General features: G+C 42.6%; 1 protein-coding gene across 1 annotated transcript in view; it reads left to right on the top strand.

Moving 5' to 3' along the window:
- Positions 1-16,482, top strand: part of LOC128754747 (ubiquitin carboxyl-terminal hydrolase 43-like) — a 44,866-nt gene extending 28,384 nt beyond the window's left edge. Inside the window, exons 7-16 of the mRNA XM_053857583.1 lie at positions 201-366; positions 527-638; positions 1,953-2,056; positions 3,582-3,659; positions 3,767-3,896; positions 5,736-5,855; positions 6,992-7,226; positions 7,916-8,074; positions 13,578-13,730; positions 13,820-16,482. Coding sequence (XP_053713558.1) covers positions 201-366; positions 527-638; positions 1,953-2,056; positions 3,582-3,659; positions 3,767-3,896; positions 5,736-5,855; positions 6,992-7,226; positions 7,916-8,074; positions 13,578-13,730; positions 13,820-14,880 — 2,318 coding nt within the window. The 3' untranslated portion in view covers positions 14,881-16,482. The remainder of the gene's footprint in view (positions 1-200; positions 367-526; positions 639-1,952; positions 2,057-3,581; positions 3,660-3,766; positions 3,897-5,735; positions 5,856-6,991; positions 7,227-7,915; positions 8,075-13,577; positions 13,731-13,819) is intronic.
- The last annotated feature ends 359 nt before the right edge of the window (positions 16,483-16,841 follow it).

Below are 16,841 nucleotides of genomic sequence, written 5' to 3'. Positions count from 1 at the left end.
TTTCCCAAAGTAAATCTATCGACTGACTAAAGCCTTTGAAGCTGGTGTTTTTCGTTGAAGGTTTGACCACCATTGTAAATAAACGCTCTTATACTTTAACTAAAATAGCATGTTTGGGTTTTTTTTTTAACTCAGCCGTCTTGACGTCATATGTTTCATGAGGGATTTGTACTATAGTATATTCTGCCTCCTCTACTCAGGGTTTCACCACAGCCTCCCGTCCTCCCCCTACCATGCCAAAGGTCCTGATGGTCAGAGGTTACCATCATTAAGCACAGTGTCCTCTGAATACCTGAACCATGGTGGCTCTTCTAAAGTCCTGCTCCTGATCTGCAACACCGCAGGATCTGGGCAGCAGGCTGTACGGTGAGCATTACTGTGTCTCTTGTACTTATTATAATTCTTTTTTTTTTTACAAATCTTCTGTACTTTAAAAACTCGATGTGAAGTATTCAGTGGAAATACTGAATACTCAGTACTCACAATAGTGAGTTATTTCTGGGTTAACCTCTCGCTCTCGTCTCAGATTTGGACCTCCATTTCTTATGTGGGAGGACAGGGGCATCTCATGGGACCAGCTTCATCAAAGCATCCTGAGCAAGCTGTATTACTTGATGGTGAATGGATCCCAAGCGCAGGTACTTTTTGATGTCTTGGTTTGCAGTCATGCACATCCATGATCCTGGTCAAAATTTGACTGCAGGCATGTTTATTGAGAGGGAGACAGGCTAACAGAAAGCAGGGGTTTATAAGGTTTGATGCTGGAAATTTTGTCTTAGCTAGAAAGTGGACTCGTTAGGGAGTGTTATTGTAAAATCTTTTCTGAATGAACTCATCTAATATTTGACAATGGAAATGAAAGATCACAACTGTCTGCATTGCGTTTTGTCGATGTAATATCTTATAAGCCCTGTAGATGGCGACAAAAGATTTTTTTTCAAGCAACAAAGGTCGAAGGGAACTAGCGCTTATCCCATCAGCAGGAGTTTAGTTCGCAGTCTTTCATGCATAGGAAGACAAAAAACATCATACATGTGGTGCAACATTACCTTTTACACCGAAGAATTAGCCATGTCATGTGATCTGGGTGGCTATTTATAGCAGCATTCACCTGCATTTCCAGGATGTTTTTTTTTCTCCTGAAATGAATATGAGGTGAATGAGTTTACTATTACATTTCAGAATATTATGAAAATTATTCATATATATTGTACAAAAAACAGAGACTCCATCAGAATTTGAATCAACATTTATTCACTTGTAGGCATCACACTAACTGCTGACTGATAGTTGGCTTTGAGACTCTCATGTCTTTCTATTAGCCTAACGCACAAGAGCAATTATGTGTGGGTGGGCACTCTGCATGTGCATTAATGATATCATGTGTAACCACTGGAGGAAACATGTTTCCTGCTCAAACGCCGTCCAGCAGATCTCAACAGTGTGTTGTGAACAGCAACAATTATGCACTCTTACTTACTGAACAATCTTTTTTATCCCGGAGAGATTTTCTTTTCATTTTCTTTTCACAGATTTTTCAGTGTGACATTGTTCAATGTTTTTTCAGTCTTAAGTGTGTCGTCTTCTGTCATCTGCTTGCCAAAAAACATAATGCTAAATGAGAAAACTTTATTTTACCATAAATATATTGTAGATAAAGACTGGTAAATAAACAAACTTAATTTGGATGAAGTTTTAGCAGATGTTTTGTCACAGTTTTGGCAGACTTCTCATTCATTACAAGTGCATTCCTTGCTCCATTCTAACTACTGTATATACTCAGCTTAAATGTATGTTTCATCTTGTGATTATTCAGGTTCACAAACACCTCTGATTAATTTCAAATTGAAAAAGCAGCTTATCTAGTGCTTTTTTCACCACTGTAACTAACCCGCCTCTTTGGGAACAGGTGACAGGTTGGCACTCGTGCAAATGAAAATCTTGTTTTGCAGATTTTCGGCCAGATGTTTAGGATCAGAGTGGTGGGAGGTTCAGCAGCCTACAGCTACTTGTCGTCGCAGGACAGCAGGCCTCTGTACCACCCTGCCTTTGACAGGTACAACACACCCCATCACACCTCCGCAGCCATGTAGAGGGGAGAACTTCTGAGCATCTTTTTATTGCAATCTTTGTGAGACTAATCATCATGTGCAAGCCGGACTGTTGATGAGATGTGATTTACGAGAAAAAAAGAACCAGTTGAAAACTCAATGCAGAACAATGGAAAATTGGGATAAAGACTGAAGCAGGAGTCCGTGAAGCTGCAATAACAACATTCTCTTCTCCCCAGTGATGAGCCATCCAGAAACTATCCCTTCTGATTTCAAACAAAAGCTCCTGTTCTATTCCACCCTACAATGAAGTCTAGCTTGCTGTTTACTGTGGGAAAATGTTTAGTCATGATTAATAGACCCCTCAAGACATCTTGTATGTAAGGCTTACTTTTAAACTTGGTCGGAAGGCAAAGCTTGTTCATCCACTCATTTACTGCCGGCACAATAATACAAAACTGATTCAGAACAAACTCTAATTTACTTGATGTATGGGCTCTTTTATGGAATCAATTATGTAAAGCTGTGTAAGCAGATAGAATAATGGGAAGGCCACCAGCTTATATATGGATAAGGGAAGTAGCTAAAAACGTAAATGGGAGAAATTCCATTTAGGTTGTTAAAGCGCTGACTGTGTTGTTTGTTTATCTGTAGAGGAGCAGGAGTTTATTCACACATTAAACAATGGAAATGTACTTGAAATTATATACATTAGAAATAGAAGAACATAAGACTATCTACGTGGTGTCGGAGCAGCCAAGTCTCGATAATCACATTCCGGCACCTCAAGGTCATCATTACTGCATTATTTTTATTGATTGATTTTGTTGTTGTCTGCAGCTCCGCCAACAGCTGAGACTAGCTGTGGTGACAGAAATGTAGGCACTCGGGCGAAAAAAGCACATTTTGAGTGTTTTAATGTAAATAAAAGATGTGAGGAGTTCATGATTCAAGTTCAGAATATTGCTGAGTTTGTTTCATGAGTCAGTCTCGATGCCCCTGTTTTCAGAACTACTTAAGAAGTGATCCTCATGCATTTTTAAACGATTTCTACGATGCAGACAGCACCACTGCACCGGCAGCTTATAGACCGGTGAGGCTTATATATGAACAAAATCTATTTTCCTTCTTAAATTTAGTGGGTGCATTTAACATTCTGGTGCACGCTACAGTCTGGGAATTATGGTAGTTTGCTGTGAAACCTAGTCATTGCGCCACCGGTGTCTGTTCTAGGCACTGTGTTACTCTACTGCCACATGCTGTCAGATTGAGAGCAGTGATATTTAAAGGGTGACCAGCATAGATTTAGAGAATTAATGCAAATAAATGTGTAGAAAAACATATTGCAGATGGAAATGAGCAGCTTGGGCGAGTAATGGGTTTGTTTTCTGAATCTGTGACATATCTAGTTATGTAAACATCAATCCTGGTCTCACCCGTGCCCACAGTTCCTGTGCTGGAACACTCGACAAACCCCTTGTCTTCTACAATTGGAGTGAATTGTCTGTTTACAATGTAATTTTTCCTCAGAGCCCTGAAGCTGTGCGGCCCTGGTGGACCTGCGCATGTGAAGGTGGTCATTGAGTGGGACCACACAATGAAGGAACGGTAGGATTTTTGCATAATTACAGTGTTGGCTGAAAGAATGCATCCAATTCTCAGCCTTCTTGAAGGGCAACTGACTGAGATCCATCTGCTCTTTGTGTTTGCTTCAGGCTATTCGGCACCATCCAAGAGGAGGTGGTGAAGGATGCAGAGAGCGTGAGAAACCAGCAGCAGCAGCACATGCAGCAGCACACTTGCACCTTGGATCAGTGTATTCAATTGTACACCAAAGAAGAACAGGTGAGAGGAAAACAAGATTGGAGCACACTTGAATCCACTCCACAGTTTGTCTGAAATAAATTCACATTATCCTTTTAAAAGGATAATGTAAACAAAAAAAGTAGAATATGACACTTGATGAAATAAGAAATCGAAAACAGACATGTCAAAATAAAAGCTCAATGTTGGTTTGTCAACATAGTGACAGTGTTTGTGTGTCGAATATCACGCACATTTTATAAAAAGACAAAGCAGTGTATGTGCAATAACAAGCTGAATAGTTTTCATGAATGAGAGCCTGTGTCTGCCACAGAGGAGTGATAAAGAGTAGTGGTCAGCATAGCACGCTAGCGGTGTTAGCTGCATCTACGTGGCTGCAGTCCTTGGTATACATTTGACTCAAGTTCTCATTTTAGGTTTAAAAATAAAAGTCATTATATGTGTGGGTTTGGTTAGCGGCTCTGTTGAGGGTGTTTCTACACTTCATCTGTGACACCTTCAAGGCACACTTTAGCAGAGCTCTCCTTCTTTTTACCCAGAAACAGATTGGACGTCACATTGATACTGCCTGTTAAAAAAGAAAAAAAATGGTATAATGGAGACATCTTGACATTTAATATCACAAATACCACATTTTTTTTGTGTGGTGTTTGGGAAGTTTGTGTGTACGGGCTCCAAAGAGCATCTCTCGAAGTTTAACGTTTTCTTGTTTGCTTTTGCATGAAAGAACCAGACAATTTGAAGTGAAGGTGTGCACAAAGAAGCCAGGTGCAACACGACTCACGTTGTGAGCCCTTGAAATGAGGAAAAATCTGTTGCTAGGAGCAGAGGTGCTGAATATTATTTCTCCCTCTGCTTATGAATGAGTGCACATTGTTCGCACAGCACTATAGATGCGGTCTGTCTGCACTCCCACACCTTCCTCTTAAACCAAGGTCCAAAACCCATTCTTGCGTTGAGTTCCAAATTAGGTGCAGATGAGGACAGAACATTGCTTGTGGCGAGGAAGAATAACAAGCAAAGTTGGTGTTATATATATATATATATATATATATATATATACACACACATAAGTCCACTAGGGCAGGCAACAAGATTCAGCAGCAATTAAAGTACACAACTTTGTCAACTTTGGCTTTTAAATGTTGCTCCGGAGAAAACAGAAAGTTAGTCAGCCTCATTTGTGGCTGTTCATGGCAAATGAAAGACAAGTGCATCAGACAGAAGAGTGTCCACGAATCAGTAATTGAAAGCGGGAGATTTTGTGGCAAGCTCGTGCTCGTTGGTCACAGCCACAGCGAGCGGAGATTGAAGGCCGACTTTATGCCTTCAAAGGCAGTCGAATTGCAGAGTGATTTTCTGCTGAACCATGTCAGGGGGCTGCCCTGAACTATGTTCGTGTTACCCCTTCATCTTAGCACCTTGGTATTTCTGGTCCTGTTTTGCTTTTCTGGTCTTTTCACAGTTCTACAAAGGATCCAGCTTCCACCAGGATGTGCAATATCACGTGGCTTATACTGCTCACATAATGGCTGACAAGATATTCACACTCATAATATCTAAATCTATAATGCGTAACAGAGCTCAACTTTTCATTTAGTTTGTTTTGCTGCTCCTGGTTTTATTTACAGTGCATCAAAACAGGTGAAGACATTCTGAAATAAGGTCATTTCTCAGAGGGACTGGAATGTATCAGTAGAAAGGAAAATAACCAGCTCGCCTATGTTGTTGTCAGAGCTGCGACTGATGAAACAGCATTACATTACGTAACATTATAATACACTGTAGTTACACTTCATTTTCTGTTTTTCATTTGGGTAATAGTTTGCAGTCAGTTTGAACTCACTGCTCTCTTTCCAGCTGGCTCCTGATGATGCGTGGAAGTGCCCCCATTGTAAGAAGTTGCAGCAGGGCATGGTGAAGATGAGCCTTTGGACCCTGCCTGACATCCTCATCCTCCATCTCAAGCGCTTCAGACAGGTATAGGCTTCTTGAGAAGCACTGCCTCTGGTAAACTTTTGAGCTGTTCACACTGAGAAAAAGTGAGTACAGTCTGGCTAAACTGCAGTTTTGAGCACCAAAGACTCCAGAGCTTTACCTTTTAGTTGAAATGAATTTAGAATCACACACATCTATAATTTTTTTGTTGTGGAACTTTTGAGAGATGTCTGCATTTTGATTGAAATTGAAATGAGGGGGATTTTTTTCTATCGCATTCTGTTGTTTCTGACCATATTGTATCTTGAATGGCTTGGCTAATATTGACTTATGATATCACCAGGCTTTAAATGCTGAAAATAATTCAGATTTTTGCAGTCTATGGAGTTATCCTGGATTTCCTGACATTTAGTCTTTGTAACAAGGGATGCACCGATACAATTTTTTTCCCAAAACGAGTAGTGTACGAGTACTGGCATACCAAGTACTGTGAGTCATGTGAAAGTGAGTCAACCTGTGTCTCTCTTTGTGGCACTGAGAGTCTGGCTCTCCGAAGCCGGTCTTGGTGCGCCATTCAGATTTTGCTTTTTTTGCATGGGTGTGTCAGAGTCAGAGAAGAATACCTGCTTTCATAATGGTACATTATTATCTTATTTTTTGGTGATATAAGGTCAGTTCTGTACATGGGCATGTAGGGGGGGGTAAAAGCTACCTGGTTAATGTTTTCTTTGAAGAAGATATGTCATGAGAAGATGTTCCAGATTTTTCATGTTGTGTTTACCACAATAACTGTTGGAAAATTGTTCCTCCGTTCACTCATTTTCGAGCCCTTATTTGTGTAATTGAGTCTCAGGCGAGAGGCGCGGAACATGTTCAGCAGGTCTATTCTTCCGAAGAGTATATTTAGCAAACACAGACACAGCACATTTTCAAACTAGGTACTGATTCATGGCTAGAATTATCCACCTGAGATCTGATTTAGTGCAGGCTGACTGCAGAGATGGTGAGAATTCAACAATGTGGAGTCAGGCAACTCAGAGGCAAATAAAAGATTTCTGTTCTAACTTTTATAATCCTCTTTGGTAGAAGTTGAGAAAAGCCAACCATCAAATAGTGCATCACATTTTTAATGTATTAAAAAACGAAATCTTAATGTTTGAGCGTCATTGTTTATACAGGTCGGGGAGAAGAGGAACAAACTGTCAACACTGGTACACTTCCCTCTTACAACTTTGGACATGGCTCCCCATGTGGTGAAGAGGAGTCAGAGCATGAAGAACTTGAACCCCGGAGCCTGGCCGCAGTCCGGTTCACATCCGCAACCTTCTGACCTGAACCTCCCACACGACTACCTGTACGACCTCTATGCTGTGTGCAACCATCACGGAGGAATGCATGGAGGACATTACACAGGTGAGCTTTCCTTCTGTCATGACTTGGTTTTGTTACCAGGAATCCATCATGCTTCCAGCCAAAAGGCAAAAAAGCTTTTACATCTTTCCCACCGATGAGGAGAAAACAACAGGACTAAATGGATGTGAAGTCTGTCTCATACCTTTGTATGAATTGAAGTATAGAGTTATCTGCATGCTTCTGTCTTTTAAAAGACAAATGTGAGCCCAGACTGATTCCAGTGAGAAGGAGGAAATTGGCTGCACTGAGTGGACAGGACAGGAGACGCTAGATGCCCTCCTGCTGGGAAGTAAGAGTCAGTGAAAGGAAGTCTGGGAGCCGCAGTGAACTCATCTGTCTGTTGTGCTGTGCAAGCGAACTCTGAAGATCAGAGAAAAGTCAGCTGTTGTTCGAGTCGAGGTCTCTTGTGAGTCCTGCCATGATGTGTAGGCTCAGAGACAGTAGCTCTGACACTGAAAGCAGAGTAGATGCTCAAGTGCTGAGAAAAAGGACAAGACAAAGACGTGGATTGAGGTTTATAGATGTGATAAGGAGGATGTGAAGAGTATAGGTGTGACTCGGGAGGATGATCAAGATAGGTGGGAGAGGCTTCTGATGGGAAATGCAGGAAGCCAGAGAAGCATTATTATTGTACTCCTGTTTGCCTTTGTGGAAGGATGCTTGGTCACTGACAAAAGATATTCACCCAGCATACTGCAGGAACTCAGTGGACGGCCAGTGGTACAGCTACGACGACAGCAGTGTTGACCTTGTTCCAGAGGAGGAAGTGTGTACCAGAGGAGCCTACATTCTCTTCTACCAGAGACGGAACATCATCCCTGAATGGTCAGCAAACTTTTCCCTACGAGGTAGTGTATCCAACATTATTCATTTCATTTGATAAACCTGAAAAAATATATATATCTTCGTAGGAAGAGTACCTCTTAGTTCTATTAAGATACACATGAACAAACATTTCCAGAAGAGTAGGAGTGTAAATCACCTGCTTCATCGATCTATGTTGGTAAAGTGGTAAAGACCGCACAAAAAGAATTAACCTTCACTCCTGGAGTAGAAGCTCTCCATATAACCCATTGATTTACATATGCTTTGATTCCAAAAAGTGATCTTCCTTTTCAAAATGATGCATTAGACATTAATATGCGTTCATGTCAAGCACGAGACCAGCCGGTTGTGCATTATTTCTTGAGTAGAAGTGCTCCTACAGTACGCAGTATTTATATATCAGTCCTTCGCCACATCAAGGGCATCGCTTCATGATTTTCCCTCCCGTTCATTGTGGCCTTGGAAAGTGCACGCGTCGCTCTGCCAAGTGATGAATGTGTGGGGTGTTTGCTGCTTGAACAGCGATTCACAGAATCGGACCACTTTTTATCACTAGAAAAACTCTCAGTGAGTGCAATGCTCCGCCAAACAACTTCAGTCTACCCCTAACACACACACACACACACTTGTATTTCTCTCCTTATGGGGACATTGTGAGGTTGCTATAATGCTTTTCACAGCCTCTCACCAACAAATGGCTCACCTTAACCAGGAGTATAAAACACGTAAACCCAATTGTAAAAACCCAGTTATTTTGAAGTCCTCGTCCCTAAACTGAGGTTCAACTTCGTAGGGTCTCCACAAAGTCATATGGTCCTCACAAGGATAGTGTTTTGTCCCCACAAAGTAGGATGAACAAGCACACACATGCACACACACACACACACACACACACACACCAACCCTGGACCAAATGCCAATAATGGTCCTATGTCCTTAAAAAATAAAATCCATAATTTTCCATGTTATTTTGAACACAGACCAACAAACCAATGCTGTCAAAAAGGGAGGACTCCTTTGCACTGAACACCGGATGGTGTCCTTGACCAGAGGGGTGTCAGATCCCTCACTCTTGTCAGGTGTTTCCCGTTGCCGACATTAGAAACTAGCTCTCACTACCTGTGTCTGGGTCAGAGGGGAAGGTTTTGATTTGCTTCTTAAGTTTTTGCTCGACAAATATGGCTGTGTGTGAAATCAAGGGTGTCCCGATCTATTGTGTTCATTTCAATAGTCAGGTTATCAGCGCTCGCACAGCTTCCTAGTAAGTTCCACTACCTTTGAAGTGTGTCCTCTAGTAACACTCACCTCAGCTGAGCAATGAGCACCACTTTCTTTCATGTTAGCGACATTGGTTGCCCTTCAGTGTTTATTAGTCTGTGCAGGTGTGTTTCATTCCTTTGAGCCAGTTCATGCTTCTTATCTCAGGAAGCTGCTGAAGGTGTCCTTAATCTGGCAATGCTTATGAATGTCATCACAGTTGAAGCCTTACCTCAATAACAAAACAGGCATTTTGGCTGCAGCAGTACTTTGTCAACGCAGAGAAGATAAGGCCTGTGGGTCACATCTTCCCTGTGATGTAGTTATCCAGGTGCAACACTCGCACCTACAAGGGAAAATGAGTCACGCTTCTTGAGACTAGAAGAGAATTAAGAAAGTTGAAATGACAATGTGCGTGTTTATACATACATTCCCTGATTTATTAGCATAGAAAATGGCCTCATACAGTGGCAGCTGGTGAAAGAGAGAAAAAAATGTATGGATTTATGCAGGTTCTGTGAGGTGTGGGCAGCCACTGGTCTGACATCAGCTGCACTGCAGGTACTAGGATATTCGCACCCCGGAATTATTTTGCAAATAGCTCAAAAAGCTTCATATTGCAGTGAAATATTCAGTAGATGGTACTACAAACAGCTGGTACAGTTTTGGTGGTGTCGGTCTTTATCCTATAGTCTGTGCATGGTAGGAGTATTGGCAACATGATATCACGATATCATAATATCTGACACAGTTTAATAATAAGAAATCAGTGTATTACTCAAAATTGAAAGGACAAGTTAAGCCAAATTGATTAAAGACAGTGTTTCAATTTTATTTATTTCCAGTGCATATACTGTACATTGTTAGACTTGTTTTATTGCAATGAAAAATAATGACAATATTAGGATGGAAAAGTGATATTAAGGTCCGTTCAGTTGCTGAGATTTGCAAGAGGCTTTTGCAACACTACTGCCACTTGCTGTCCCATTCGTCACCTTTCAGTGGTTTCAAATGCCTAAAAAGATTTATTAAAAAAGTGATCTAATTATATATGAAATAAATCAATGAGCTGCTAGGAGGAGGGTCTGCGAAACATCTTCTTCTGGAGCACATTATTTATTTATATCCTTGAGTAATGCCCGCTGCTTAGCTTGTCTCCAAGTGATCTATGTGGGTCTTCCAATCTCACTGAAAAATAAGGTGTGGTTTGCTCCTCCTTTTGTATATATGGAACAGTTCACAGTGCTTATGAGCTGACCTTTGTGGTTCAATAAGAAATTATGTGTGTGAAGTGTCTCCCACTGGACAGCAGCGACTGAGACCATCTTTCACCTCACATCACATTCTTCATTTTCATTCTTGTCCTCAAGGAACAGTCTCCTTATCGAACATCTTTCATTTTGATTTTTGGGTTTGATCTGATAAAGATGTATTTACTCATATAATTCTTTCTTCCACAGTGGTGATATCATAAAACAAAACCGACATGTATCTTTGTCATCTTATCTATTTGCGTCTGTGTTTTTGACTTCAAACTTTGATTTGCAGGTGAGAACCTCTGGCACAGGAATTGTGAGATCATAGAAGAAGAACTCTGATCAACAGGTGTTTTTAATAATGACCAAGCTGCTTCTCTTATCAGGAGATCAGGTGCTGGAAAGCTAGCAGTTTGGCTGGATTTTCACTGCAGAGATGCTTCAAAACATTGGTAGAGAAATCCAGTGAGTGTTGTATTGAGCTGCTGCTTACAGATGGGATCTGAAAAAGCACTTGTGATATGAAGCGGCAAACTGTGGGATGGAGGTTCTTGTGTTGCTGCATTAGAGAATGGAGATGCTCGTGCAAGAGAATGTGTTGACTTGATTCATTTCTGTCACGTCTGAGACATTTCTTCATCCCCAAACAGTGTGTCCTGAGACCACTGCCATTACACTTAAGAGATTCTGCTCACTTATGCAGACAGCTCAAGCCTCCTCTCTGACACTTTGAAAAGTCTTTATTGAAGGGTGAGGCGGAGCACAAGCCTATTTTGAGGATGTGTGTGAGCTGCAGAGTGTGGTTAGCTCCAGTGTCAAATAAATAACACCCACACAAACCTGACTCTCATCTGTGTGGAGTTTTGGAGTAGGTGCTTGTGTCTGGTTGGCTTACGTAGTGTTGGACAGTCTTTTGATGCCAAAACTGCAGCTCATATAATGTTGCATTAACCCTCAGACCATTGAAAATAACATTGAAATTACTCCCATTGAAAATAAGTGTCACTAAATGACTGAAAAATAATGATATATTTTGTTTGTTTCCTGCATAAATAAACTTGTTTACACCTTTTTGAGGTTAAAAAAAATTGTTATGTTTTTCCAAGTATAAAAATTGTACAAAATGTAAAATCATCTTTGGGGGTGTGTGATTTTACCCTTATATTTTACTTTTATATTCGCATTAATGCGATCTAATAATCTGTCTGGTATTATTATTATTATTAGAGTATTTGCTTCTTTGCTGTTCAGGTTTTTCTTTTTTTTGTCGTGATGTAATGCAGAATGGACAAACACTGACAAAGTGGTTGCCAGATAACTAAAGACAGTTGGAATAAATGGACAAACCAGATTTAGAGAGCCTTTGTTAAGATGTTTGTCCTATTCCATCCATTGCCTTCCTCCTTATCTGAAGCCCAGGCATCCTTGTTAAAACCCCTCTAGCGCCTCCCCTTTGACCTAGCCCAAGACTTTGAAGGTCGGAGACCAAGTTGAGACAAAGACCAAGGAAGGGGGCGAGACCAAACTGACCACACAACAAACAAGTTTGTTCCACTGATAGTGTTTTCAGTCGTTGACTTAGTTTGAAAAAATGACAAAAGTTTCTTTTACAGTGAGAAATAAATGTGCATCTACATGACTAAAGGACTATTGCTTAATAGCAGGCTTTTAGCTAGGAGGGCGTCTGGGCATCTGCAAAACATGAAAAAATGGACACCCGATTCTCGACTGTAGCTTGGCCACCAGATTACGCTGGTATATGGCGGCATTTGGTGGCTAAGCTGCGGTCGAGAATCGTCCATTTTTTCATATTGTGCATGTTTTTAGGGCTGCAACTAAAGATTATTTTCGTTGTCGACTAATCTATTCATTATTTTTTCAGTGAGTCAACTGATCGCGATTACTTTTGTTTGGACCCATTTGGAATTTCAGTTTGAGCTAAAGTTGCTTCAATCCTCTCACTGTCTCACTCAGACACTATACATGATTAAACAAGTGTATTAAAATAATGACACAGAATCAAGTATTAACCCTGTGAAGCATGAAGAGAGCTCCACTTCTTTAAAACTGAGGTCTTTATTGGTCTTTGAGAAGAATTTAAAATCATCACTATACACACATGTATCCCATCAACATCCACATCAAAAGGTCTTATTTGAATCGTAATCGATGTGTTCACTGTAGCTCTCTAGTTCAGTTCTGGTTGTTATTTGGAGGAGAGACACTGAGGACACTTCACTACATCACTGTGAAAAAAAAAACACTCCAGTAGCACAGATGTGACGTGTGTGACACCATTAAAAGCAAATCAATCTCCTCTTACAAGTTAGTTCCGTGCTAACCGACATCCTAGCTGTCGCAGACATGACACGGAACACTCGTTCATCATTCTACGATGGTGTCGAAGAAGTTTGCTCATCCGTAAGACGCGTTATCTTTGCACCAAAATGAAGGCACACTTTTGAACACTACACCGCTTGAACTCCTCCGTGACTGTGACTGAGGCGGTCAGCCGGAGGTGGTGACGTGCATCCTGGGGCGTACAGCGACGGCGCCCAGTTGGAGTCGGACCTCAGTTTCTCACTGCTTCTGAATAACAACCAGTTCTCGATGCACATCGCCCGTGTGTGTTTACACCAACAGCAACATGACACATCGATGCAGAGATTTTGACGTCAACGACTTATTGTTGCAGACCTACATCTTTTGCTAAATGCCTGTTGCTTACACATTCAGTTTGGTCTCAGCTACTACTTCCCTCACTTGTGAACAATTCCCTAAGATTCCTGAACTGCTGAGAACCATGGTCTTGGACTCAGAGGAAAAGAACCGGCGGTGTCTGGCTTCGCTTAATAATTACCGATGACAGGTTCCGTCTGTGGTCTAAATAATGCGTCTTCAGTGCTCTCTCTTCTGAAGTGGTGGATGATCCAAAGCTGTCTGGGCACCTGCCTCTGCTGCGACGTGCAGTGCATCTAGAACTGCTGATAATTATTCTGCCTCCCTCTCGTAGGCTCCACAAGATCATCGATGTCAGACCACTGGCTGATCAGACTGACAGGAGACAGTGAGAGAGGCAGCATGGTGTCACGCTCCTCCACAGCCTGTCCATCTTTACAGCCCCAGCCTCCGGACGCCCTGGACAATGAGCCAAAGGAAGCCAAACGTGAGCATGTCCTGTCTCTTTATAGCTTTTATCTTACTGCAGCTTGATGTGGATTAGAAATTCAAAGTTTCCCTCGACTTAATTGGCAGGTGCAGCGGAGAGCAGACCCTTTGTGCGAGGTCAAAAAGGTCGGAGCATGAGCATGAGAGCCCCGACAAAAACCAAGGACACTTTGAGCAAGGTGCTCCCTGTTCGCTGGTCATTAGGCTCCAAAGAAAGACGAAAACCTGAGTCCGTGCCCGCACGAGACCAGGATCCGGACCCGGCTGAGTTGGTGCAATACTTGGAGTCTGGTCGGCGGCCGCGCTGCACCAAGGATTCCATTGTAACGCTCATGAATGAACCCAAAGGGGAGCCAGTCCAGGGCCAAGCCGGTGGCAATGTTCGGTCGCTGAGCGTTGGGAGTATAAGCCATGCGGCCAATGGAGGGAGTCAGCGCCGGGCGGAGTCTGGGCAGGTACCTGAGGGCCAGAGCAGACCGTCAGATAAAGTGGGAAGCACAAGGCGCAGCAAAGGAAGTCAACGGGTCGACGACGGGCTCTCGAATGTGACCGGCAGCTCCAGCAGCAGCAGCGGCCTCAACAGAAAGAAGCAGAGACTTCCCAGTGCTGGAGTGCAGACCAGCCACAGCTCTCCCACCATCCATGAAGGAACCCTGAGAAGACGTGGAGACAGTTCAGTCGGAGAGAACCAACCAACCTCGAAGCCCAAAAGCCACGAAGGTCTGCTGTCTTTTTTCAAAGGAAATTTCCTGAAAAAAGACAAGGAGCAAAGGAGGCCGAGTGAAACGGGGAGAACGGAAAATGGGGAGACGAGCAAAGTGACGTCTTCTAGAGCGTCATTGTCCAACGGAGCCGTCGGAAACAGAAGTGAGCGACGCAACGGCTCGGGTCATGCGCGCACTGAACTGGTCAACGGACAGCTGGGGCAGACGACGCTGGATATCAAGCGATCTCAGAGCTCCATTAGCCTCCCAACCAAAACAGAGTCGGCCATGCGTCGAACCGGCTCCTTGCATCGTAATGGAAAGTCTGGCGGCCCAGCACGCAGCCTGACCACAGACAAGCCGTCCTACAGCACGCTGCAGAGGACACGTTACAGCACCACCTCGCTGGGTCGGAAAAAAGTCGTGCCAGAATCCAGCTTTTGAAGGACTCACAGGGGCGTTCTAGTGTTTGAACGGAAGTTCTTGAAGGTGAAAAGCAAATGAAGGATGTGCGTCAAAACTACTGTTTGGTTCTCGCGCTCTCTCACCAAGTGCCTGAGCAACTACTATGCATTTGTGGTGAAGACTTTATGTGCAGTGGCAGTGACACACACACACACACACAAACAAGCACACACACCGTTCAAGTGTCTTAGTGAGATGAATCGATGCTGCTAATGACACTTTTGATTGTCTTCTTTGACCTCACCACCCTCTGGTTATGAGCTTTGTGACTGAAAGAACGAGATGGTGGATACAAGCTGGCGTAATGAGTTTTACTGCGCTTATCCCCATGAAGCCAAGACGCTGGAGGAACACAGCACTGTGTTAAGGGAAGGTCTGGGACTCCAGGCCAGGTGGTGAATTTACTCCAAATGACATTACATTTGTGTCTTAAAATGTAATGAGAATTAATGTGTCTTTTTCGTTGACATGTCCAACTCGAGGCTTCAGGGCCCAAATCCGGTACACCAAGCTTTTTCATGTGACCTGTGAGAGCTTGAAATACTAATTGAAAACTTAACATATTGTCACTCCTAAGGCGTCAAATAGCAACTATTTGGTAGTGGACTTTTTGCTATGTTGAAGCCAAAGTCAACCTCCTGCGATGCGTGCTAAGGTGTTTCAATGGAGTCAAGTCCTTCCCCTCCCAATAGCCAAAGGGATTGAGCTTAGGGGTCACGGGGGGAAGCTGAGAGACTCTGTCACTTGGTACTTATAGCACCATATGTGGCGCTCAGCTTACCCTAACCACAACCTCCATCTTTCTTTTACATGGTGTGCAGCCAGGATATGCCACCAAAGGGAAAATATGCCACAATTGAAAGCTGTGGGACGCAGTAGTCCACTCGCAATTCGTCGCTGTTTGCCACATTAAAAGTGAGAATGTGTTGGTTTTGATCAAAAGCGGATGTATTATTGTTCTCCAAAGAGTCTGACATCATGAGTCAGTTTTCTTTTATGGCACACAAGCGATGATAAAAGGGAATCTGATGTCAGATTCTGCTGCTGGAGTTGCCAGTCCACGGCGGCTCGATGAATGTTCATTTTTTCAGTCCCTCAGCTCAAACACTTTAGAATCTTGGCTCCTTGTGTGAGTGTGTGACAACCCTGCTTCACCACTTCAGCGCCAAACCGATCACAGGAAGACGCCGGACTCAAATATTTTGATTTGAGATTTACTGCAGAGGTGCAATCCTTGTCTCTTCTTTTAACTGCTGGGCGTCATTTGTGCCTTTCAAAGGCTTGGTGGGGTGGTCCCGCAGGCGTGGGAGTGGAAAACACTATCAAGACATCGAAAGTATTAAATCAACATCTGAATTTTCTTCTGCGCTTTCTGTCCTGGCCACACACTGTTTACTGAACCCTTTTTAATGAAGCTTTTTTTTTTTTTTTTTTAAATCTATGCCAGTTTTGTACATTTTCTACAGAATGTGTGTTTAATATTGTTCTGTATGTGGGTGTACATCACAGAAAAAGAACAAATCAGTATGAGGTGACATGGGTCTACTCCCATCAGACGTCAGTGTCTTGAGAGACAGTTTATTAAAAGATTAATAAAAGATTATATTTATGACTTACCCTCGCTGCTGTTCTTCCTGGATTACAGTTTCTGAGTTCATTACATCTCCTGCCACTCCTCAACTATTCCAGTTACTCAAGACGGTTGCATTCGGCAGCTGAGCAGTTGCTTCACACGTTGCTTCTTCTCATTAGGAACCAGACTGGGAAATATGAGCTGCCTTGAAACTTCCACAAACCTTGCAAAACTGTGGTTTTTATTTTTATTCTTCATTGTTTTGGATGGTGAAGTTAAGGGTGAGAGGCTGGGAAAGCATTATGGCAATGAATGAATCACTAAAATAGCAAAACAAACATGCAGATGTGTCGGGGTGAAACTGTCA

This window comes from Synchiropus splendidus, chromosome 2 (assembly GCF_027744825.2).
Source record: "Synchiropus splendidus isolate RoL2022-P1 chromosome 2, RoL_Sspl_1.0, whole genome shotgun sequence".
Classification (NCBI taxonomy): domain Eukaryota; kingdom Metazoa; phylum Chordata; class Actinopteri; order Syngnathiformes; family Callionymidae; genus Synchiropus; species Synchiropus splendidus.
The sequence above is the reverse complement of the archived record's forward strand: the minus strand, read 5'-3'. Positions and strand labels throughout refer to the sequence as shown.